Source organism: Vanessa atalanta, chromosome 1 (genome assembly GCF_905147765.1).
Source record: "Vanessa atalanta chromosome 1, ilVanAtal1.2, whole genome shotgun sequence".
Taxonomy (NCBI): Eukaryota; Metazoa; Arthropoda; class Insecta; order Lepidoptera; family Nymphalidae; genus Vanessa; species Vanessa atalanta.
This window is the reverse complement of record NC_061871.1, coordinates 5,647,264-5,672,623: the sequence shown is the minus strand read 5'-3', so window position 1 is coordinate 5,672,623 and position 25,360 is coordinate 5,647,264. Positions and strand designations below refer to the sequence as shown.

At 31.6% G+C, this 25,360-nt stretch overlaps 1 protein-coding gene across 2 annotated transcripts; it reads left to right on the top strand.

Annotated features, from left to right (window-relative positions):
* Nucleotides 1-964: 964 nt before the first annotated feature.
* Nucleotides 965-20,418, top strand: LOC125065529 (nicotinate phosphoribosyltransferase). Of its 2 annotated transcripts, none has more exons than XM_047673213.1 (11): nt 965-1,184; nt 1,513-1,683; nt 1,752-1,878; nt 5,654-5,737; nt 12,838-12,965; nt 13,959-14,271; nt 15,519-15,784; nt 16,374-16,492; nt 16,945-17,106; nt 17,407-17,535; nt 20,202-20,418. In XM_047673213.1, exons 1-11 carry the CDS (start codon nt 1,112-1,114, stop codon nt 20,277-20,279), a joined length of 1,650 nt encoding a protein of 549 aa, XP_047529169.1. In that variant the 5' UTR covers nt 965-1,111; the 3' UTR covers nt 20,280-20,418. The 2 variants fall into 2 exon arrangements, with proteins under 2 accessions (XP_047529169.1, XP_047529168.1); XM_047673212.1 differs by having other exon boundaries at nt 13,959-14,424.
* Nucleotides 20,419-25,360: the final 4,942 nt, after the last annotated feature.

The window sequence follows — 25,360 nt, the reverse complement described above, 5'->3', positions numbered from 1 at the left end:
CGAATTACCATTAACCCTGTATATACGATTTAGTGTAATATTATTTAAAATTATTTATTGGTACTTGGCATTTATATTAATTTATTCCGTTAGACACAATAATTTCATTCAAAACAGACATGTTATTTCATACTTTATATAATATAGCGAAAGCTACTTCGTTCCAACCGTTTGTCCCACGACACATATATTTTTTTTCTTATTTGTCTATAAAATATATTGATATATGGTAATTAGAATAAGAAACACACATCACCAACCGATAGTTAATATGACAATGTATATTAAAATTCTGTGACTTGGTGTTAATAGGGCCAAGGTTCATTTTTGAATACAACATTAATCACATTTAGCCATATGCTAAATCATTTCAAAAATATTTAATTTATTTGCTATAAAAAAGCATACAAAAGCTTCACATAATATAAGATAATAATTAAAACAATCAACATCCGTTCATTATTATTATGATTAATAAAAGCTTTCATAGCACCATTCCACAGAATTACACCATAATGAGCTAATACCAATTACCAATAATGAATAAACGTTGTACAGTTTGTTCCGACGATATTGGGCCAATGTTCAATAATGGTCCAATAGCCAATACCCATATATTGGACGCACTTGCAAACGCGAACGCAACCAAGCACCTTATTGTTAGCGTTTCGTTTTTGCAAATATAAAAATACATTTTTAATTATATTTTTTGTGACATGAATATATAAATATTATGAATTATTTGTGCATTTTAGGCAATATATTGGACAAAAAAAAATTGTGTTTTTATATTTTAATATATTATTATTTCTACTTTAGAGCATATTTTTTTATAGCAAAGGTGTACAATTGCATACAAATATAATATTTGTATTTATTATTCAACCTTAGCATATGACCTCAAGGTTAAATGGTCAATAAAAAATTGAATGCGCATGCGTAAGTTTAGGTAATAAGTTTTTCGTCAAACAGTGTTTCATGTTTGGCGCGCTGATAAGTTGAGGTTCTTTGATCACAATGAAATTATTTCTCTCATTAGTCGCCCGTCAGTTATCACACATTGTTTACGTTAACTATTACCGCTCCCGTAACTTTTTTTATTATATCGGAAATGTCTAGTGATAGAAAAAATAATATTAGAGAGATGGCTCGACAAAATGGTATTGTTCAACCCTTATTAACTGGTAAGTAGAAACTATAATATTTTGGAGCGAATTTCAAAATGACTATTGTTAGATTATTTCGTGATTACACTTTATTAGATATTTTGATGGATGATATTATCTCCTAACCTAATCTTAAAAACAAAAAGAGATAAATTTTATTTTCACGTAAATGTATTGTATGAAATTAACCAGAAAGGTTTAGTACCTTTCTTGTTAATTTCAAAAGTAAAAAATATATAAAAGTAAAAATAGCTAGATTTTAAGCATTAGACTTACATATTAGAATATACTTTGACCTTAGTTTGAATAAAGATATGAAAAGATTTATTAGTTTTATTCTTTGCAGATTTATACCAAATAACAATGGCATATGCCTATTGGAAGTCAGGGAAAGTTAATGATACAGCTGTTTTTGATTTGTTTTTCCGTACGAATCCATTCCAAGGAGAATTTACAATTTTTGCTGGTCTCGAAGAGTGTCTTAAATTCTTAGAAAACTTCCATTACTCGGACAGTGGTATGTTATAGTCAACTCCTACATTTTATTTGAATACAAATTATCTACAATTCCAGTTATATTTTCAGACATAGAATATTTGAAGCAAACATTACCGGCAACTATAGAACATGAGTTTTATGACTATCTTAAGGATTTAACTTGCAAGGACATTAAGTTAAGTGCTATTGAAGAAGGGTCCGTAGTTTTTCCAAGGTAATGTATAATTATCTGTTCATTTGTCATACTTCCATTAATAAATTTGGTGGCATTATTGTTTATAAGAAATATATATATCCCATGAAATCCTCACAACAATCTAAGATTCTCTTTTGTGTATTACATTACCATACGGCCTTTCAAATGGATAATTATTGGCCTCTGATGTAACCATATTAAATTTCAATTTGAGCATTTGCCTCCAGTTGAGTTAGAGGTTTTATAAAATTGATCAAAGACAATAAGAACAATAAGACTTAGTATTAAAATGAATTTATATTAAAAAATAACCTAATAAAAACATTTTAAAAATGTTTTTTGAAGAATGTAATTATAAAATATCTTTATGTTGATTCAAAAATATATAAATAAATATAACAATAAACTTTCACCAGTAAAAATAGATAGTGTCATTAACTCGCACATAGAAAACAAATATGTTTACATATTTCTTTGTTTATAATAAAAAGGAGAGAATGAATATGATAGTAAATAACCATCTTTCCTTATGGGCATCCTTTCTAATTTATGAGACTTAGATCCCTAGTGTCTGTTTAATTTTTAATTACACTGCCTCGCTTACATACCAACACATAACACAACTACAACTATAACATATAAAGTACAATAGTAGAATAGAGTGTTGAATAAATTGTTTTCATATGTACAGCTTTTAGATTTATTTTGTGAAATATCATACAATACTAAGATAGCCTTTTTTATGTAAATAAAAACTATAATAGTATGATAAAAATGTAAATATTGTTAAATTTTGTGTTTTGAAAAATTAAATTATGATGAAATACATTTTACAATATAATTCATATTAGATGGTTATAACTTGCAATTATTAGGAAACCAATGTTAGCATAAAAACCAATATTAGTCTAAATATGATTATCATAACAACTAGCTGGTGCCCGCGACTCCGTTCGCGTAATTTTAAGCCTCAAATGGGAGTATTCTATGATTGACATATCTGTGTATCTTTGAGTCAGTCGTGGCTTTGTAGTTCCCAATAAGTATTTGTCTAACTGCATAATGTACATTGCACAATATTACACGTAGTGCCGTCGGAGATTAAAGCATAGATTTTTTTGCAGTTGCGAACACGCAACAGAGCCACATAAAGCTAGCCGTGTGCACTGGACTCGTTTAAAAGTAAAAGATTTTTTTTTTAAATAAGTAGGAACCGGGGCATAAACATAAAATCGTCTACGGCGTACCCATTTATGCTTATAGTATATTTATTTTCAAACGCAAAGGGATGATGTAACACCACTGGAACTCTTTAAAAAGGTTTTAACCCCATCAGCCTTGGTTCCATAACATCTCGATATTAATAAAACAATACTACAGTAGAAATCATTGAAAAACGCATCCTAATCGGTTAAGCCGATTCCAAGATTAGCGGTAACAAATGAATAGATAAACACACAAAAATTCTAAAAATCATATTCATGTGATTTATATTTTACCTCGACGCAAAAAGAGAGGGTATATAAGTTTAACTTGTCTGTGTATCTGTGTATCTGTCTGCGGTGTCGCAGCTCTCAAACAGATGAAGCGATTTTCGTTTAGTTTTTTTTTGGTGTCATAGATTATTTTATCCAGAATGTTCTTAGCCATGTTTCATGAAAATCTCTTCAGCCGTTTGAAAATCATCAGCTCTTTAATAGTTGATGAGGGGATCTGACTACCTTCCCTATGTCCTATCCATTCGAAATTTAGTACCGTATTACTTCAATGATATTGAAAAAACATGGTAGGGTAACCATGACTTCAAATATGACATGTAAGGGTAAGGTGTAGATTTCGAAGGTGTTTAATTAAATAGGATCAACTACTCAATGGGCCCAATTATCACTATATTTATACCTATGATACCTAGTACCTAACTAAGTTACTAGCTCAACTAACTAATCATTATAAATACCTCCCGAATATTTATACCTACTTTAAAAAGGACAAAATAAAAAAAAATTTAAAAAATACCCGACACAAAAAATAATCTCTAAAAATTAACAAATAATATTTTAAACCGATTATAATGATTATCGTCACATGTATCAAGTAATTTCAAATATTTTTATTTTCGAAGCGTCGTCATCGCGTCGGGGTACATTGGTTTTTAAAAATAGTAATGTAACCGCGAACGTTTTAAATATTATTGTAACATGCATTGCACACGCTTGCAATAAATCAATACTACAGGCAGCTCCGCTTTTTTTCGAACTAATGGCCTCTGCAGCGTCACCGGGTGGGGGCAGCGGCGCGGGCGCGGCTCATATTGGCTAGGCCGTGACCGAATAAACCAGTATAAGTTAAACCCTATTTCATATGATCGAGTACATTACTGAAAGCTTAACTTACATTGGTCTTCGAAATTAGCAGTTTTTTTTAAACTTTATAGTTAATCAAAGTTTCATCCAAATCAACTTAACGACATTTTTTCAAGAAATATTTTGATGTATTTTTATTTAAATTGACATATTTTTTTATTTGTGAACCGATTTTAATAAAACAAACAAGCCTATATGTTACCCCGGGTTAACTACAGTATAATAGTGAAAACCGCATCCAAATCGGTATAGTCGTTTCCGAGATTAGCGGTAACGAACGAACAGATAAATAGACAAAAATTCTAAAAATCACATTTTTGTGATCTATTGCGTTAATAAATACCCCCAGTACATTTTTTTCTCAAATATCTTTTATGATTTTGATCAGTTACGATTTTATTATATGTATATATAGACTATATGTGTCAATTAACAGATCACAGTAAAAAATATTATGGAATTAAATTAAAATCAAACAAAATAAATCGAAAACGATAATAAATAAACTTATAGATATTGTATAAAATTAGGTCTAACAAAAATAGACATATTCCTTGCCAGATAATTACATCTCTATAATTAAGCATCTATAATGAAAACTACGCACAATTGTAATTGATATGTCGTCATAAATTGACATAATATTATTTAATTGACTATTTAATAGGTACCTATGTATTCAACTCTAGTTCCAATAAGTTGTTCATTATGTAAACATGTACGAAAGTCTAAACTATACTACGAAATAACCTCACTTCAATAGTGTGATTTATAATTAAGAAGTAGTGTTTGTAATAACCAAAGTCATATCAGAATATAATCTTATATTTACCATTCTATAGTATGTACTACAAGATTTTTTTAATTTTTTTAGTATTCGTTTGTTTTTAAACTAAATAGTTTTTTCGTATTGACCTATGAAGCCTAGTATTGATCTATTGGTCACTAGAAATATTTTTAATAGTAGTTAATTAATTTAGGAAAGCCGAGATGACCCAGTGGTTAGCACGCGTGCATCTTAACCGATGATTTCGGGTTCAAACCTAGGCAGACACCACTGAATTTTCATGTGCTTAATTTGTGTTTAAAATTCATCTCGTGCTTGGCGGTGAAGGAAAACATCATGAGGAAACCTGCATGCGCCTAATTTTAACGAAATTCTGCCACATGTGTATTCCACCAACCCGCATTGGAGCAGCGTGCTGGAATATGTTCCAAACTTTCTCCTCAAGGGAGAGGAGGCATTTAGCCCAGTAGTAAAAAATTTACAGGCTGCTAATGCTAATGCCAATTAATTAAAAAAACGTACATATATAATTATTATACTTCACATACACTACCTGAAAAAAAAATAGTATGCTATCTAGACATTGATAAAAAAATGCTTCTTAAAATTTGCCGTTTGTTTTTAATAACTTCTTTCATTTCAGAGTTCCTCTTTTGAGAGTAGAAGGACCTCTCATAATTGCGCAATTACTGGAGACAACGTTATTGACACTAGTTAACTTCGCAAGGTAAGCTACTTTATAGAAGCGCGTTAGAGTTACGTATTTGTGTACGTACTGTTTTATCCTAATTTGATTTTAACGGTAGATAATAGAGTAATTACATTTAATATATAATTGTGTAACATCATTGTGTTGCGATCTTGTTAAATCCTAAATTAGTTAGGAAGGTACTTAAATGCTAATTTTATTTCTATGTTTTTAGTAAGTTTTAGCCGCGCTTCTTTCTGGGCTCTTTTTAAACTTACTAAAAATACCTTTAAGAGATCGATATAATTAAGCCGTTGACCGTTGCGGAAAAATGTGCAACAAGTTGAAAACAACGCCCCGCACTGATTTATTAGACACAAGGGGAAATATTAAAGATGGCTATTTCCGCGTAACGATTATGTAAAAATATTTGAAAAAGACATTCTCCCAAAATAACCCGAAGGCTTCCTTGACATTGTGTTAGTTAATACTCTAATGTAACAAATTGAAAATTGAATAGTACAGTAAAATAAGATAAAATATTCGCGACACGAGGGATTATTCAATTTTAGGTTGTGATTTTAGAGTAATAAATTTGCCAAGCTAAATAAGATTGCTGGGTAACTCGACGATTAGTAATACTGTGTCTTGAATCGCTAAGTTTTCAATTTCGTATGATTTTGTGATTTGCTACCACGAACTCCTAACATATTGTCTAGCAAAATATGTGTAAAATTAATCATAGTATAGAATACTCTATTCCAACCATAACAGGAAAAAAGATAAGACCAAATAAATTACATTTGACAGCAAATTGACGCGATATCCATCCGTCGAGAGCTTGATTAATCTATGATATTCACTACGATTTGCAATAAAATTGTGTTTTGCAACGTCGACGAAACTGTTATCGGAATTTTGGAAGTAAAATTAAAGTGGAAATAAGTAGTTAAGTCCATTGGTGTTATATTATAAATAAAGATACATTAATCATAAACTCTCAGTAGTGCACAACATGTAGCAGCTGACTTATTAGGAAATAGCATGAAATACGTGAATTTAATGTTTGTTTATCTTTTTTCCTACTTTCATTGGAATATGCTATAGACGCTCCCTGTACCTTCAATGTAAGACATAAAGCCTTAAAAAAACCGTATGCATTTCACATTTGTTACGATACTATATAATTTAGTACCCGTGCTATTTTGCTATTTTCGCATGGTTGACTAAATGATGAAAAGAGCTTTAAAGCTATACCTTTTTCAATTTATTAACCTATTAAAATTAAACATTAATGTTTTATTGTTGAAAATAATAATATTGCGTGAAAGATCAACTTGAAATTTGGATATTTTTTTTAAACGTAAACTATCGCCCTCTGAAAAAATTAAATGATTAATGCTACATTTCATATAATTACCTACGATATCTTATATGTTTAAGTTTTTTTTAACGTTATCGTCAAAAAAGTAAAATGCTCACTAATTAATTGTATGAATAAACATTCGTTAATTAATTGTAATAAAGTTCGCGGTGTTGATTAAATAAAAATAAACCTCAATGGTGACATAAGACGTCGACCTATTGAAACTTCACAGGTAAAAGAGATAAATTTAGCCACTTCTGACATTTAGTACGGACGGATAGGAGGCAATCCCGAGTGCACATTCACACTGAAGGTGCATATATTCTCGTCGTTCCGGAGGTATTTCGACCTGGCCGATGGTCCTGTAAAATAGAACGTTGTATATTTTGTCAGATTAGTATTCTTTACTGGATCTGAATATCTGTATAACATACGCGATCGGCGGTAAAACAAGAATGCGATAAAAAGAACCTGAAAACGGTCTGCTGTGTGAATGTAGTCTTACGTAATATACATTTCACATACATTCTTAGTTACGTATGTGCAATATTTTTATAAATCTCTTTGTTGGATGATAAATAAACTTGATAAATTTATATTTAACAATGCAATGAAATGAAAAAATAATCTTTCTTCACGATATTTAGATTAAAATTTATTATAACAAATAAAGTATGCTTCTTGATATTTAATTCGATTATATTTAAATCCGATTCTTTGGCACCCCCCGACAAAGTTAGCATCATATTTATCATGTTAGTAAGAAAAGTGTGCTTTTTTATTTTTAACTCACACTTATGATTCGTATGCGTAAAAATGACTTTATAACCAAGCCAAATTCAAAATCTTTATTTAACATAGCATTGCTATTGGTTGTCAAAAATCTACCACCGGTTCGTGAAGAAACATATTTAATCAGAAATGAGGTGTTTTATGATTTTTTTTTGTTTACAGTAATATTTGTTTATTTTTCGAAACGGCCTGCAAACGTTTCATTTCCAAGGTATCTTTATCTTTAAAGTTGTTATTTCTATAATAAACTCAGCTACTAATAAAATTAAATATATTATTAAATATAATAACAATAACAAATTGTTATTATTATTTGTCACTATAGTAAACATAGCTATGGAACTGACAATACTAAATATATTGCTAATTTAGATGTAATGTAGGCTATGCCGTATGTAGGCAGAAAGCGTAAAAGCTTAGTAATAATAATAGTTAGACCAGTTGGGTACGGAACCCGAAAAATAAGTTGCATACATACATTAAAAAAAAAAAACAAATAAAATTCTGCATAAAAGTTCAAAATTCTATAAGTCAATAAATAAGTTCGCTAGTGAGGGGGCAGATGTAAGGTACAAAGGTTGCACTGCTCAAGCTTATAGTACAGTCGGTTTTCGGACTTATATTAATATTAAAAGTAATAATAATAAAAAGGTGCAAAATGCAAAAAATAGCACATTTGGATTGTTCAATAAAAATTTTAAAGCTACATACACAGACGCATCTCATAAATAGAATAATAGCGTCGGCCTCTGCGTAGTTTGTTTTGTTTGAGCGCTAATTAATTAATTATTATTTTATTAAATTACAGCATATTGTTTACTAACATATAAGTACAGTTAAGCTCTGTTTGTTTCGCTTAGCGCTATCTACATTTATCAGTCAAGCTCGACTAGCCGATTTAATTATAGGAAAATGTTAGTGACAAGATCACGTTGTATGACATAGCTCGTTTATGAATTCATTTTACTAGTCGCTCATGTATAACAGTAATTCTAATAGTAAGCGTATATATTAATATACATACGCTATGCTATATATTACAATTACTACTATAATTATTGGTACATTGATTCGTGTCTATTAATAGAGATTTGGTACTCTATTGTGTAACTAAATTCCAACTAATATTATAAATGCTATCATTATTTATTATTTTATTTATTGCGAGCTGTACAACGTTTGTGCAAAATTGCATAGTACCCTACGGGGCACTATCAGAATGTCGGTATATATATGCATATGTACGTAGTTAATGATTATTTTGACTCGTGTAGTTATCACCTAGGTGTTTGTTATTCGTTCGAAATGTTTTTCTTTTCTTTTATTTGTTTCTTTCTTTAATTTTTTGTGTCTAATTTTCACTTTTATGTAAATATTAATATTACGTTAATTTAAAATATCTTTATTTATAATACAACACTATTACACTTAATTGATTTTTAATTTATACACTCAATACAGTTATTTAATTTTAATTCCAAATTTCCGATGACAGTTTCGTAGACGTTCAATTTAAACGCCAATTTTTCGCAAATCCATAGTGAATATCATAGACATCGCGTCAATTTGAATAGAATATAGGTTTTACATATTCTGAATTTGAAAATTGACTGCGTTATTTTTGTATTATAATGAGTATTTTTTAAAAGGTATGCGAATTGGAACATTGTAGTAGGTGGTGGAAACTGAATACTATTCATGACTCGTTTCCTTGCATCGCCAGTGCGCCACCTGGGGGCCTAGAAATCGAATAATACGAACGAATACGACTATACGAAACAGTCTTGTTATGAGGTAGAATAAGCGATGAGTAATTCGTCGTACCCGGATGGGCCAAATTATTTTAATACAGTGCAGATTACTTTAATATTATAAAATAAATAATTTAAACATAGCAATTTGAACTCATTAGCCTGCATTGTTACGGGGAGAACTACATCATTACATGATTTATAAATGTTTTTCCGGACAGCCATACCTATATTATTATTGTAATTCTTTTTTTTATTGGTTATTGGTAATTCGACGTATTCCCGTTAGGAGGTGATTGATAGGGGTGACTATTTGCAAAAATTTTAACCCCTATATGCATGATCCAAGTGAAACATTTTTGAGTTATCACGTTTTTTTAGATTTTTCCAAAAAAAGTCAACTGTGCAACTAATTACGCTAATTAATTAATTATTATTTTATTAAATTACAGCATATTGTTTACTAACATATAAGTACAGTTAAGCTCTGTTTGTTTCGCTTAGCGCTATCTACATTTATCAGTCAAGCTCGACTAGCCGATTTAATTATAGGAAAATGTTAGTGACAAGATCACGTTGTATGACATAGCTCGTTTATGAATTCATTTTACTAGTCGCTCATGTATAACAGTAATTCTAATAGTAAGCGTATATATTAATATACATACGCTATGCTATATATTACAATTACTACTATAATTATTGGTACATTGATTCGTGTCTATTAATAGAGATTTGGTACTCTATTGTGTAACTAAATTCCAACTAATATTATAAATGCTATCATTATTTATTATTTTATTTATTGCGAGCTGTACAACGTTTGTGCAAAATTGCATAGTACCCTACGGGGCACTATCAGAATGTCGGTATATATATGCATATGTACGTAGTTAATGATTATTTTGACTCGTGTAGTTATCACCTAGGTGTTTGTTATTCGTTCGAAATGTTTTTCTTTTCTTTTATTTGTTTCTTTCTTTAATTTTTTGTGTCTAATTTTCACTTTTATGTAAATATTAATATTACGTTAATTTAAAATATCTTTATTTATAATACAACACTATTACACTTAATTGATTTTTAATTTATACACTCAATACAGTTATTTAATTTTAATTCCAAATTTCCGATGACAGTTTCGTAGACGTTCAATTTAAACGCCAATTTTTCGCAAATCCATAGTGAATATCATAGACATCGCGTCAATTTGAATAGAATATAGGTTTTACATATTCTGAATTTGAAAATTGACTGCGTTATTTTTGTATTATAATGAGTATTTTTTAAAAGGTATGCGAATTGGAACATTGTAGTAGGTGGTGGAAACTGAATACTATTCATGACTCGTTTCCTTGCATCGCCAGTGCGCCACCTGGGGGCCTAGAAATCGAATAATACGAACGAATACGACTATACGAAACAGTCTTGTTATGAGGTAGAATAAGCGATGAGTAATTCGTCGTACCCGGATGGGCCAAATTATTTTAATACAGTGCAGATTACTTTAATATTATAAAATAAATAATTTAAACATAGCAATTTGAACTCATTAGCCTGCATTGTTACGGGGAGAACTACATCATTACATGATTTATAAATGTTTTTCCGGACAGCCATACCTATATTATTATTGTAATTCTTTTTTTTATTGGTTATTGGTAATTCGACGTATTCCCGTTAGGAGGTGATTGATAGGGGTGACTATTTGCAAAAATTTTAACCCCTATATGCATGATCCAAGTGAAACATTTTTGAGTTATCACGTTTTTTTAGATTTTTCCAAAAAAAGTCAACTGTGCAACTTCATAAATTGATTTAAAAAATGTATCGATTAAAATCTATTTTTTTCTTCTGAAAACGATATTATTTCAATATCTTTTAGATTTTTTTCCACAAAAATGCCTTAAAAACAAAAAATAACGTTATGAAACTAATACTGCAGATTACTTTAAAAACATAACCTCTCCAAAATGTACAACAACGAGGAACTTATTTCAAAGCAACCGAAATATAATGACTACAAAGGACGCTGGTGGAAATTCGCATTCGGGAATACGTCGAATTACCAATAACCCTGTATAGTTTTCCGTAATTTGGATGATACCGTAACGAGATTAATTACTATTCAAACTCAAAACTTTAAATTACTATTATATTATTAACGAACACAAACACACACACACACAAACAAATATTAAGCATTCAGTCAAAGCCTTGGGCTAACTCTACTTAGGGGCCCACCTAAGACATATCCGAACGTAGTCTTGAATTAAATTAATTGAATTGGTTTGATTAATTGCAGGACTGCAAACTGATACTATCTGTTTAATTTAATAAAGTTATGGATTCTTTCGCATTATCGTTTATTTTTTACTTTGATTTGACTTAGCTGGGGCTCCCTTGAATTCACAGGGCCTGGGCTGAAGCCCAAAAAGCCATATGGTAGATCCGGTCCTGATCTCTAGTCTTAAATTCAATGTCTATGTGAAGAAAATCGTATTGTATCATGTATAATGTTCGGAAACCAAACGAAAGTATTAATGTAAGTAAGTAATGGCTTAGTCGTGCAAATTTCGAGCATTCACACATAAATATTAAAAATTAATTGTTGACTAAGATCGAACGATACTATTAAATGCAGTATTTTTTGTTTTTAATTTAGCTTAAAGATTGCGCTGTTATTAAAAACTAACGGTCACATAATTACGAGCTTTACTTTTCCTCTAAACTTACCTACATCATATAAACCGACCTTTTTTAAAAATAAAATTAGTTGATTTTCTCAAAAATAGTAGTTACCATAGGTACATGAGGTAATAAACAGAGGAACTCAACCTATTGTATTATGCATATCAGATTTTTTATTACTATTAGAGATGATCAATAACCAACTAACGCAGTCCACAATATCGTACTCTTATAAAAAATAAGTCACATTATTTTATAATTTTACAAATTTGTCAGTAACATAAAATAAGGTTTTGTGTTTCTTTGAATCTAATTTAACGCTTGGTCTAAAAATTTGATCCGACATTATTAGTTACATACGTACGAGCAGTTATGGTATAGTTTGTAATTTATGTAATATAATATTTCCTTTGCTATAATTATAAGTATTTCATAAGAATATTTAGGTAAAAATAGTTAATAAATTATTAAATTATAATAATAATACTATATTCATAGATATAGCTATAGTTTAATTTCCATGTTAACATCTGTTCCAGTCTCATGGCGACAAACGCAGCTCGGTATCGTATGGTCGCTGGCAAACATGTCTCGTTGCTTGAGTTTGGTTTACGAAGAGCGCAAGGGCCAGATGGTGGTCTTTCAGCTTCTAAATATGCCTACGTCGGTAAGACCTTTTCTTTCTCGTTAACGCAAAATTAAAACATTGTGCTTAAAAATTATTCTGTAATATTAAGATTTAAAAGTGCTCGTAAGATAATACTAAGTTAGATGTGAAGTTCATCGGTGTAACTTCACATCTAACTTAGTATGGTGATATTATTAGTTACACACAGAAAATCTATTTGCCATCGTAATATTAACTAAATTTTTGGTTTCGATTTATTATAAAAAATAAAATTGAAATAATTACAAGATACCGACAGTCTCGATAGGTCATTGCCAAACGGTGGTTTAACGTTACGGCGGAATGTTTCAGTTATTGATTATATTAGCGTAATCCTGCAGCTTATGTTGCTGTGAAACCAAACCGCTCGGTGCCAGGCACGGCCTTTCAAACTTGTACCTAACACGCCCGACGCCATTGACTCATAAGATGCCCCGAATAACGAATAAGTTTCTTTAATTTGTTACTATCATGCAAGCACCTTGACATTGAATACTTTACCCATTACTCATCAGTAATTAATTTCAAAACAGCCTCTACAAATTATAGACTGTAACTTTGAAATTGTGTGCTTTTCATAATGGCGGCACGGAATTTAAATGTTTTAAATTATAGTGAAAATAGAAAGCAATGATCATATTTATGTTACAAATATTTTATTCTACTTAAATCGTTGTAATCGTTTAAAAATAATTTAACAGAATTGTACTTTATATTGTATTTTTTTCACGTCAAGCGCCTACGTATAATCGTTAGGTTTGATTGGTTCACAAAGTGAGTAATCTCCAAAACGACTGATGAACTTACTTTGTTCAAATAATCCCCATGTTATCTAATAGGATTTCGATTGGAAGTGCTTTGGTCAGGGTTTGTCGTTGATCCCATAGATCATAGTTCATTATCTACAGCTTAAAATAGAGATTATGTTTAGCTTTTGGAACTTGGAATTTGTACTAGTCATATTTTGCTTAACAGGTAATCATATATTTTCAGGTGGTTTTGACGGTACGAGTAACGTGCTGGCCGGGAAGATGTTCAACATACCCGTCAAAGGGACGCACGCGCACTCGTTCGTGACGTCATTCAGTACGCTGGGCGACATACACTCGGGCACGCTCAGACACGCAGACACAGAGACTCAGTGCGATTTCCTAAAGATGGTGCTCGAGTGTCGGAAGCGCGTCTCTGAGATCCTAGACGTGTCTCCCGAGGAAGCCAGCGACGGCGAACTGGCCGCCCTAGTGTCGTACGCCCAAGCCTTCCCGGCCGGGTTCTTGGCTCTCGTGGACACGTACGATGTGAAGAGGTATAATATACAAGGCTTAGCGTCCCGACACGGGCAGCGTACGAATGGGCATTCTGGCTACAATAGCAACTGTGGATCCAATGGTCGTAGTATTCGAAGCCTCTCGGCTATCCGTAGCGCGCGTGGATATAGCACGTTCGAACGCACACTGAGGTAAACAGGCCAGAGCGCTCTATTGACATTTGGTGTCCGATAACTGTAACTCATCGCTCGTCCTTGGTTCATTTGTAATTGTGGATATTTGTTACTACTAACCGGCGGTCGACCGTCCGTTCCACTCATACATGCTCATCGGGTCAGACTGCGGGTCACACTCAGTAGCCACACACGCTTGTCCGCAGTGGACGGCTGTACATACCAGACACACGTCCCCAGGACCTACATTTTGCTTCAGTGTGACGTATTGTCCTGAACTTGCAAGAATAGGGACAATTTTAGTCATTGGGCACAGTTGCATTGTATAGGGATTGCACACATTCACAGTACTTTTAACACATTTGCATGAAAATCATTACACACCATATTTCGGTAGTATAATAGTTGGTGAATAAAATTAGACAGATTTAATTATTTTAATAAGTAATTCTAACAAAAATGGAAACAAGGAACAAGAAATAATATATTATATCAACATTAATCATATTTTTAGATTAATTAGCTATTATTTACAGTTCTCATAACCTTGACGTAGTGTATTATCTCGAATGGTTTTAATGTGTGTCGAAGTACATAAATATAAAACAATTCCCTTGACATGTATCTATATTATCATTACTTTAATTGTAACTGTTTACAACTTCACTCGATATAACAATTCGATAACTTCAACGACACCAAGGTGACACACGTTTTATTTACTTATACGCTTACGATCTTGATCTTCTCTAAATGAATGTATAGTAGTAGACGTATAGTCGATCGAGATAAGTCCGTAAACAACGGAACCATTAATACACATAATAACAGCGCAAAACCAAAATGACATTAGCTGTTCATTAAGACCCCTTGATTTCACTCATTACGATTGTATTCTAGTGCACTGGAAAGTTATCAGAATGTTTTTTTTTACAGGGGTGAAGTATAAACGACACGATAGTAATCGTTTAGTTTCATTTAATTTAAACTGGGATGACTAATATGGATTTATTTTTATTTTAGTTTGATTAACAAAGCATGCATAAACTCCGTTTTCAGAAAATTAATTTTAGGTACATTAAAGTTTTTTATAAAGTCAAATTTCCCAACAGGAGTGGTCTTTTGAATTTCTGCGCCGTAGCCATAGCTCTGAATACGTGTGGGTACAGAGCGGTCGGCATTCGGATCGATAGCGGCGACCTGGCGTACTTGTCCGTGCTCGCTAGGGAAACATTCAACCAAGTGGCGAAAGAGTTAGATCTGCCCTGGTTCGCTAAACTAACAATCGTTGCGTCGAATGATATCAACGAGGAGACGATTCTAAGTCTCCACGAACAAGGGCACTCCATCGACTGTTTCGGAATCGGGACGCACTTAGGTAAATTTATTTTAAATATAATAAAAAAAGAAATGTCATCGTTAGACGTACAAAATCGAATTAATTTGACCTTGAACCGTGATTAAATTTAATCTTATCAGCTGTATGTTTCTCTTTGTGAGACAATGCTTAGTTTCTTGTGTATTGTGATAACGATCATAACTATACACGATGTAACTTAGATAGGTATAATTTTTTCATATAATATTTATCCATTTCATACATAAGCACACTTTAATTTTCTTATTTTGACCGACATTTCGACACAGCTTCACTTGCGCTCACGAGTTTACTCGGAACTCCGTGCGTCCTTCATAGTCGAATACGTCTATCTACATAACCTTATTGTCTTTATTTCTAATGTAACGACGTAAATACATTACTCCAAGGGCACCAACTCGTGAACAGGACGGGCACAACTGTGACGAAACTTATATATTATAATATTGGTTAAAACCCGAGTTTAATGTATAATATGACTAACATACGTAAATCGTAGAAGGAATAAAAAAAAAAACAATAATGATGTATGTATAGTTACCCCAAGCGAAGAATACTATTTTTTACATATTATTTTTGCTTTTTTCAGTTACCTGCCAGCGTCAGCCAGCATTAGGCTGCGTATATAAATTAGTTGAAATAAACGGTCAGCCTCGTATTAAACTTAGTCAAGACGTTGGGAAAGTCACCATTCCTGGTCATAAAGAGGTAATAATGAAATATTAATTTTATTAAAGTATTTGTAATCAATATTATCAAGGTATAATATTTCATTCATACTATTAAATGGCTCGATAAAAGATCAAGTGTCGCTGCCTCATAGCTTAAGGTTAAATACGTACTTATAGCATAAACTGTATGTTGCTTAACCGACATTTAGACAACAATACATAATTCTCAGATTACTTAATGGAATAATTTAATAAAAAACTTTGTAAGTACTGTAATATGGTCATTAAAATTATTCATTAATAATTCATAGTACTGCTGTATAATGCAAAATGAATGTGTTTAAAAAAGATAAACTTAAAATTATATTATATTTTACAAAGATTGAAGTAAAGATTCAATAATTCCTACCATAACAGTTTCATAGCTTAAAAATAATTAGTTTAATGTCAATTATTATGTTTTAGTTATATATATGTATTTTTTTGTAGGCTTATAGATTGTTCGGGGCCGACGGACATGCGTTAATAGATTTGCTGCAGCGCTCGACCGAGCCGGCCCCTGAAGTGGGTCAGAAAGTGTTGTGTCGACATCCGTTCCAAGAATCTAAACGGGCCTATGTCATACCCAGCAAAGTGGAGCATCTATATAAGGTACATTCGATCAATTCACAAAGCTGTTTTTTTCTGACAGAGCAGAATTTAGTATAAAAGATAACTTATAAGTTGCTGTTACGGACGTGATCATTCTTACAAGAATAGTGTTTGGGACTCAATTTAGCTATAGGAAAAAAGTTTGGAAGGAATGACTGTGAGGGAAGACAAATCAGACAAGCAAGAAATGAATATCTTCTACTACTATAAGTATATAACTAGATATAGAGAGACAATATAATACAATAAAAATGCTTAAGAGGCAGGGAATCTTACTTAGTTTTTCATTTATTTTTCTAGGTGTACTGGAATGCAGGAAAAATATGCACTTTTCCTAAGCCCTTAGTAGAGGTACGAGAGCGAGTGCAAACATCTTTACGAACTCTGCGACAGGATATTAAAAGAAATTTAAATCCTACTCCATACAAGGTGGGTGTGAAATTATTATTTTCAAAATGACCTCATAACATCCTATTATATTTCTTTTTTAATATATTTTCTTTATTTTTTGTTTTAAATTATAGTTGGCAAATGAGCAGAAGGCTCACCTGATGGTAAGTGACCACCGCCCATGGACATCTGCAACACCAGGAAATTTGCAAATGCGTTGTCGGCCTTAAAGAAAGGTGTAGGCTCTTTTTTTTTAAAGTTCCCAAGACGTATCGGTTCGGAAAAACTGTTGGCGAAAGCTGAGTGGTTGTGCGAGACAAAAAAAGCCGTAGAAACCTAGACATCTAGGTAGTTCGGGTGTAACTTGGAATTTTGACGAGAAGGGCAAACAATTCCTCGTTACATTCCCCGTGAAAATGCCGTTGAAGATGCAGAGTGATCCAACATCTCTGCGTAAAGCCAAAGGATCAAATAGATCGGTTAGGTTACGTTAGCGTTGAATACGGTCAAATGGACAAAGCTGGTACTGAGAGCACCCGCCCAGAGGTGAGAGCAGTATTCCACGTGAGGCCGAATTTGCGCCTTGTATAGTTTTAGGCGATGGGCCGACGTGAAGTACCGTCTTGCTTTGCTGAGCACAGCGAGCTTTTTCGATGCCAATTTGGCTTTGCCTTCCAATTGACCGCGGAACTGAACGAGGCTTGAAACATCAACACCAAGTAAATAAATAAATAAATATAAATATTGGACAACTTCACATACATTACTCTGATCCCAATGTAAGTAGCTAAAGCACTTGTGTTACGGAAACCAGAAGTAACGACGGTACCACAAACACCCAGACCCAAGACAACATAGAAAACTAATGAACTTTTTCTACATCGACTCGGCCGGGAATCGAACCCGTAACCTCGGAGTGGCGTACCCATGAAAACCGGTGTACACACTACTCGACCACGAAGGTCGTCGTTAAGTATTCCGATAGCTGAAGCGGCAATGGAAATGTTCTCAAATAGTGGACAATTGACAAATGTTGATTTTTTAGCGGTCAACGTGCTAACTTGTGTCTTTTTGGGGTTGAATTGGACTAGGTTTAGCCGGCCCCAGTACGAGACTTTGTTTAACAATGACAAGATTTCAGACAATGTGTGTTCCGGTTTTTGTCGATGTTTTCCCGAGAAATATTAGCACCGCCGCACCGCACGACAGTAACGTAGACATAATATGTGTTTATTATGTCTACGGGTCTGTCGTCTGCATAGCAGTGAATGTTATTGATTTCTAGTCATTGATATGCAGAAGAAACAGAGTGGGTGATAGTACACAGCCTTGTGAAATCCCGGAATTAACGAATTTTTAGTAAGAGCATGCACCGTCGACAACGACCTTGATGCTCCGATATGCCAAAAAGCTGGTGATCCAATTGCATAATTTCCCGGTAGCCCATAGGAAGGAAGCTTCGAAAAAAGCGCTTTGTGCCACACGCGTTCGAAGGCTTTCGCTATGGCCAAACTGACTCCTAATGCCTCCCCCTTGCACTCATATATGTGTGTGGTAAACTAGAAGATCACCGGCTGAGCGACCGCTACGGAAACCGTACTGGCGGTCGCTAATCAGCTGGTGTTCCTCTAGGTACCGTAGGAGCTGGTAGTTTGTAATCTCCATTACCTCGGAGAACGAGGAGGTGATGGCTATAGACCTATAATTGGACAGGTCTTAGCGGTTGACTTTCTTAGGAATCGGATGCACCAAAGCAGTTTTCCAAAAGTTTGGGACGACGCCTAATGTGTAGGATTGCCGGAAGCAACACGTTAAGACCGCGTTGCCAACTCGGGACCACCTGTCCGTAGCATGATTAGAGGAATGCCATCGGGTCCACTCGACTTTGAATATTCAAGGAAAGAAGTGCTTTACGAACTGCGCTTTGTCGGTATTTACCCTCCGGCATCGTGGTATCACACTGCGGGATTGTTGGTGGTGACAGCCTTAGCTAGATTCGCGGATGTTCATCGCAGTCTATACGCAGTCAGATAATCGATAAATCCTGACCTTCAAGGCTGCCGAGGCGTCGAGAGCCGATATCATCTCTGATGTAAACGCACACTCCAGCTCGTGGTACAAAGGAATGTTCCAATTTGTACCCTGAGGAGGAAAAAATTGATATCAGTCACAGTTTATCTGGGTATCTCGGTGAGAAAGAGCAAGGCCGACTTCGCCGTCTCAAGTTGGAAGTGAACGGCGTTCAAGTTGGAGTTGAATCCCCTTATGTTGCAGAAGTCAGAATGTCTGCTCCGTTTGCCCCTTGTCTTGAATAGTGGCGAGCAGAAAATTGTAAAGTAATTTTGTAAAATTTTGGGAAAGTAAATCGCTATCGTGATGGTCTTGAAAATAGCACATTGTATGCGGTCGCTAACATTTTGTTTAGGAAAGATATTATTTAGCATTATTCAAACAAGAAAGATTGCATTAATTTTTCATCGCAAACACATTTATTAGCCGGCATAGTTAGGTTCAAAAGACCTACCAGCCTTTGGAAATATAATAATGCATATGGCAGTCTTTGCAGTGTTGAAGACCAATATATAAAATTATACATTGACAATATATCGGGTCACATTTTGTATATTTGTATATTTACCGAGATCTGTATCATTTGTGTTTGTATTTTGCCTGTTTTAGTACATTAAGTATTTACTTCTCCTCAGGTGGCCGTGAGTGATAACCTCTATAACTTCATACACGATTTGTGGCTGCAGAATGCACCAATCGGCGAATTGTTTTAATTGGATTAACGGAAATTTGGTTTTGAGTAAAAAAAAACTTCCTATAATTTATATGATATGCTTTTAACTATCATTTTATATTTAAGAGTGCACGATGCACGTAGTTATTTAAATAAATTTCAGTTTTATACGGCATTTGGAAATGTAATATTATAATATACGAAAAAAATACGTGTTTCTTTATGGGTTAACTTAAAATATTATTAACGTTGTAAAAAATACTATGCAGCACTGAATGTTTAAAAAAAAAAACAGTTTTTAAAGTATTTATATGAAATGGTACAACAAAGTTTACAATATATTTCCAGAAAAAGAAATTTGTCGCTTAATAAAGCTAAAAGTAAGTAAGTTAAGATAGTGAATAACTTTTAGTGGCATATTATGCTGTTAGAGGTTATTAGGTGTTTATATTATACATAACGAAGAGTTACATTTAAGATAATATTTCGAGGACATTGGGTCAAATATGAACAAAACAATTCTAAAACAAATTCATCTGTGATAAAAAACCCAAACAAAAAAATGTAGCCGTGTTGCTTAAGCCTTAAAACAACTAGTCAAAATTGTTTTAAAAATATGCCATTAAAAATTTAATTTGCCATTATATAATACCAAGTCATAGTATTTTAATGTATCATAAACATCGTTACTATTTTTGTAATTTGATAAATCAAAAATTGTTTTGAAGTTTTTAGAAATCCTCACTGCAGAAAATATAATGTTGTACAATGTAAAGACAACACAATGATCAGATGACATTATCAATCTTCTAAATGATTGAGAGGTAAAATTAAATACCATTTTAAATTAACATGATTATTTTCTGTTCTGTTTCTGTTGTATTGATCTCTTATCCGAATGAAATTTAAGAAAAAACCAAAGATACATTTATTGACAACAATATCGATTAGTCTTTATTTTTGTCGTATTCGTGCAACCGAATTCAATTATCCAAGATATCTCACAAAAAAAAAATGTTTCCTCTAGATACACATATGTACATGTGAATTGTAAATAAATAATCATTATTGATGTCGCAAATTTAACATACAAACAATGGCAGTAACTAATAATGACTAAATTTTACCATAGAATAACTACCAGCTCAAATACTTGGTTTAAGTTTTTGAGCATTTTATATATTATAGAATAATAAATCTATAACACTTTGTAGATTAAATGTTGTGAATACCTTTGAACTGTTAGTTGGGTTTTATATAAAATTAAATCAAATCATAATATGATAAACTACAAAATTTTAGTAATAAAAAATGGCCTTTAATAGCTAGCAGTAGAAATAGGCTTAAGATTATTGTACCGAAATAGTGTCGAAATGTTTGACTTTTATAAATAATTGCTTATATAAAATGCCTAAACAGTCAACAATAATAAAATTTCCCATTGGTCATATAAAACAGTAATGTGAATGAAATATCTTAATTAAAGGTAAATATATTTTTTTCTATATAAAAGACTAACAACAAGGTCTTAAAAATTTACATTCATAAAAATTAAGAAAAAAATACAGATAACCTTATTCAAGTGAAAGCAAATATTGTTCGATTATTGTTATAATTAATATAACATTATTTCCGTTTTAAAGACTAAATATATTTACATAATAGTTTTTTTTTGTTGTAAGAAATATGTAGTTTTAATTATTTAAAAAATAAAACAATAACAAAAAATTATAAACATTTTTGTAGTTAAAGAAATAACTAGATTCCATGAATATATTGTTATGCATTGTTCTTTTTACTTATGCAGCTATAGTTAGTTGCTTTTATTGTGTAATGTACTTGTAAGTATATTTAGATTATAAAAAAAATATCTATAAGATAGACAGTTCATAACTAAACAATGTACAATTTTTATAATTTTGGTACATATAAATAAAAATATATTTAAATTTAAAAACATTAATATAGGTAAGTCTTATTCTGTTATACATATTAATTAAGATTATGATTATTCTAAACAATCTCGAAAACGTTAAAAGTCAGAAAGTCAGATTAAAGTCGATGTTGCATTTTTATGCAAAATCTACTTTAATCATTCTAAGTCGGTTTTTAACATTTTACAATCGTATCGAGCTTCGATTGTCTATTGTTCTGATGACACACAATGTGTGTGAACTTTTCTTTCAAATAAAAGTTAACACTATTAGCTCTAAAAAAAAATTGAAATACATTTCCTATGTTTAATTTATTTTTATGGGAATTCTTCGATGGAAAATGTAATAATCATGTGAATTTATATTTAAATTTATCTGTTTTACAACTTTTCGTAAACAAAAAATATTGTTTGTAAGTTTGGATATAACATATTTATTGTTGTTTTTTTTTTGTTAAATGTTTGTGTTAAAAACACTATTATGTTTATATTTAAAGTTTCTCAGTTTTTGTAAAATATGTTATTAAATGATGTAACCATTAAATGGTTAATTATTTTGTTATTATCATAATAAGAAATTATATATCCGAGGAAGTAGAAAATGTTAAACAATCATTTTTAGAAACCATCACACCTTCGTCAAAATGTTATCACACTGGTATTATCTTAATTATTAGAATTTATTGAAGCTTAAAAACAAAAAGGTTGCTTATAATTTATTATATTCCCTATATTCAAAACTAAGAACTGATAATAAGGAACTTATTATACCTTGGATACATATGTGTTTAGGTACCTTTTTGTAATACTTATCTCTTTTGAAATTATTATATATGTATGTGAATTGTGAATTTTTTTCTGTTACCAGACTTAATAGATGTAAGCGCTACACCGCGTGCCCAGGTCACTACTTTTATATATTTATGTGTATTCGTGTTGTTCACAGTTATATATTATATAATTCTACACCGTGGAAAGTGCTATTCCATGCGGCAGTTCTATACTTTATATTTTAGTTGATTTTTTTATTATATTTTCTATTAATGTATAATTTTTCATTTCAATCGTATTTTTTTTTTGTAATTATAGTTACATGCGCAAATTATTTCTATAGAATATTTTTACGCGTACGAAAACTATTTATAAATTGTACAAAATAAAAGAAGTACCTTGTTTATGGCACAGATTTGATTTAATTCAGATATAGATCATCAGTCAATTTAATTCAGTTCACAAGGTGACGACCGAACAGTACCCACGTCTTGCGAGTCTATTAAAATCTAAAGAGCCAATATTCGTTATTAAATTGAGCAAAATGGTTATAGCTTTACTCATATTGTATCAATCTACATAACTAGATAAATACAATATGGTTATGTAAAGTTATAATTAAGTTTTTACAAAAGCAAACCGAGCCATAATCAATAAATAGAGTAGTTCACTTGTAAGCAATAAATAATATATAAGGCACATATAATTTAAGAACCCGTGACAATAAGAAAACGATTTTAAAATTGCATCCGCTTATATACAGATATGCATATACCATATGATTTTATGCAATAAATATTTTCAGTGAGTATTATCTATGTATCATCCTAACGCATGTTCAATTTTTATAACATATCTGGTTATTTTTTGCTAACTATTCTATTTACCATTGTCGTTTTTTTATTTACGCGGGTATATATACTATACAAAGAAACAAATATGAAATAAACAATTTCGTTGTGCCTTTAATGCAGCAATAGTGAAAACACTTTTATAAAATAAATAAAATGACCTAGTAATATAACAGATTTAATTGCACTGAAGTTTATGATAAAATAAATAGTTTATTATTAGAAATAATCTTTTACTTTAGTTTCATAAATTAATTACAAATGGGCCGAATGTAGATTGTACCGAATACGAAATTACGTTGTATATGAATATAAAGTAAAAAAAACTGCTTTCAAATTTCTGGTCAATTTCACCGCGCTCTCTCGAGAGCGACACGTCGTAAAGTATAAGTAAACCTTAACTTACAATGTGATAAAAATTAAATCATCTCCGATATATTATAAAGTATATAGGGTTATTTGAGAAATATTAATAACCTCCTAGATTGTAGTACTCAAATGTGACAACTTTTTGTATGAGCGATATATCCCAAATAACCCTGTATATAATATGCATTTAATATACAAAGCTATTGAAACGCTCGAATGTTTATTTTTATATACAATATACATTTGACTGGTTATATAAAAAAAACTTTATGGTAGGTACCTATGTGGAGGGCCAAATGGACCACCTGATGGTAAGTGGTGACCGCTTGAGGCCCATAGATATTGGCGCCGTACAGTGCCACTAACTTGAAATCTTGGAGCTATATATGATATCAAAAGTTTGTAATTTTTGACTAATCCTACGGAAAAATAGGTAAATCTATCTTTTTTTTTAAAGTTACAAAATACTCCAGAAAATGAGAATAAGCATGTGTTATTCTTACTGATCGTTAATGTATAAAATAGGAATTGAATAAAAATAACAATAAAATTTAATTAGAATAATTCCATCATACTTTGCATTAATAATCCTTTATTATAATAATTATATTTCACGAAATTAATTCATCCGAATATTTTCGAAAATTTATATGGCATCTTTGGTGAAATAATTTGAAATAGTTGGAATGTTTTGTTTTCTCCTTCTAAAGTCAAATATTTTAATTTACCAAGCATTTTATAGACAACTTATTTAAAGAATTCGGATATGTTTGAAGTCAACCACAGTTCGTTTTTAGTGAACATAATGCTATTTTTATAGAAATCAAATGAATTCAAAAATATAAAAAGTATGTAGATTTTTTTCTAAGCATTTTAAATTTAGTCAAGACTTAAGACACTAAAAGTTTTTAGAGTTGGTAGCTTTGACGCCATTCAAATGTTAACAATTTTTATACACTCATGCGTCACCTCCACCAACTTTAGGAACTGCGATATCATGTCCTTTCTGCCTGGAGTAATGAACAAAAAGTTAATTAACATTAGTTACTATTCTGAAATAAAATTTTAATTTATTATATTTAAATTAAAATTAAATTTTATTTGACGCGCTTTTCGCTATCTGTATAATACTCGGTTGCAAGATATAATAATGTGATAATTTTTGGTACTGGCAATGTGAGCAATTTTTTAAAACTA

Coding starts and splice junctions, on each gene's coding strand:
- LOC125065529 (XM_047673212.1), top strand. CDS start 1,112: ATGTCTAGTGATAGAAAAAATAATATTAGAGAGATGGCTCGACAAAAT. Junction 1,185..1,512: donor TGTTCAACCCTTATTAACTG/GTAAGTAGAAAC, acceptor TATTCTTTGCAG/ATTTATACCAAATAACAATG. Junction 12,966..13,958: donor TTCTAAATATGCCTACGTCG/GTAAGACCTTTT, acceptor ATATATTTTCAG/GTGGTTTTGACGGTACGAGT.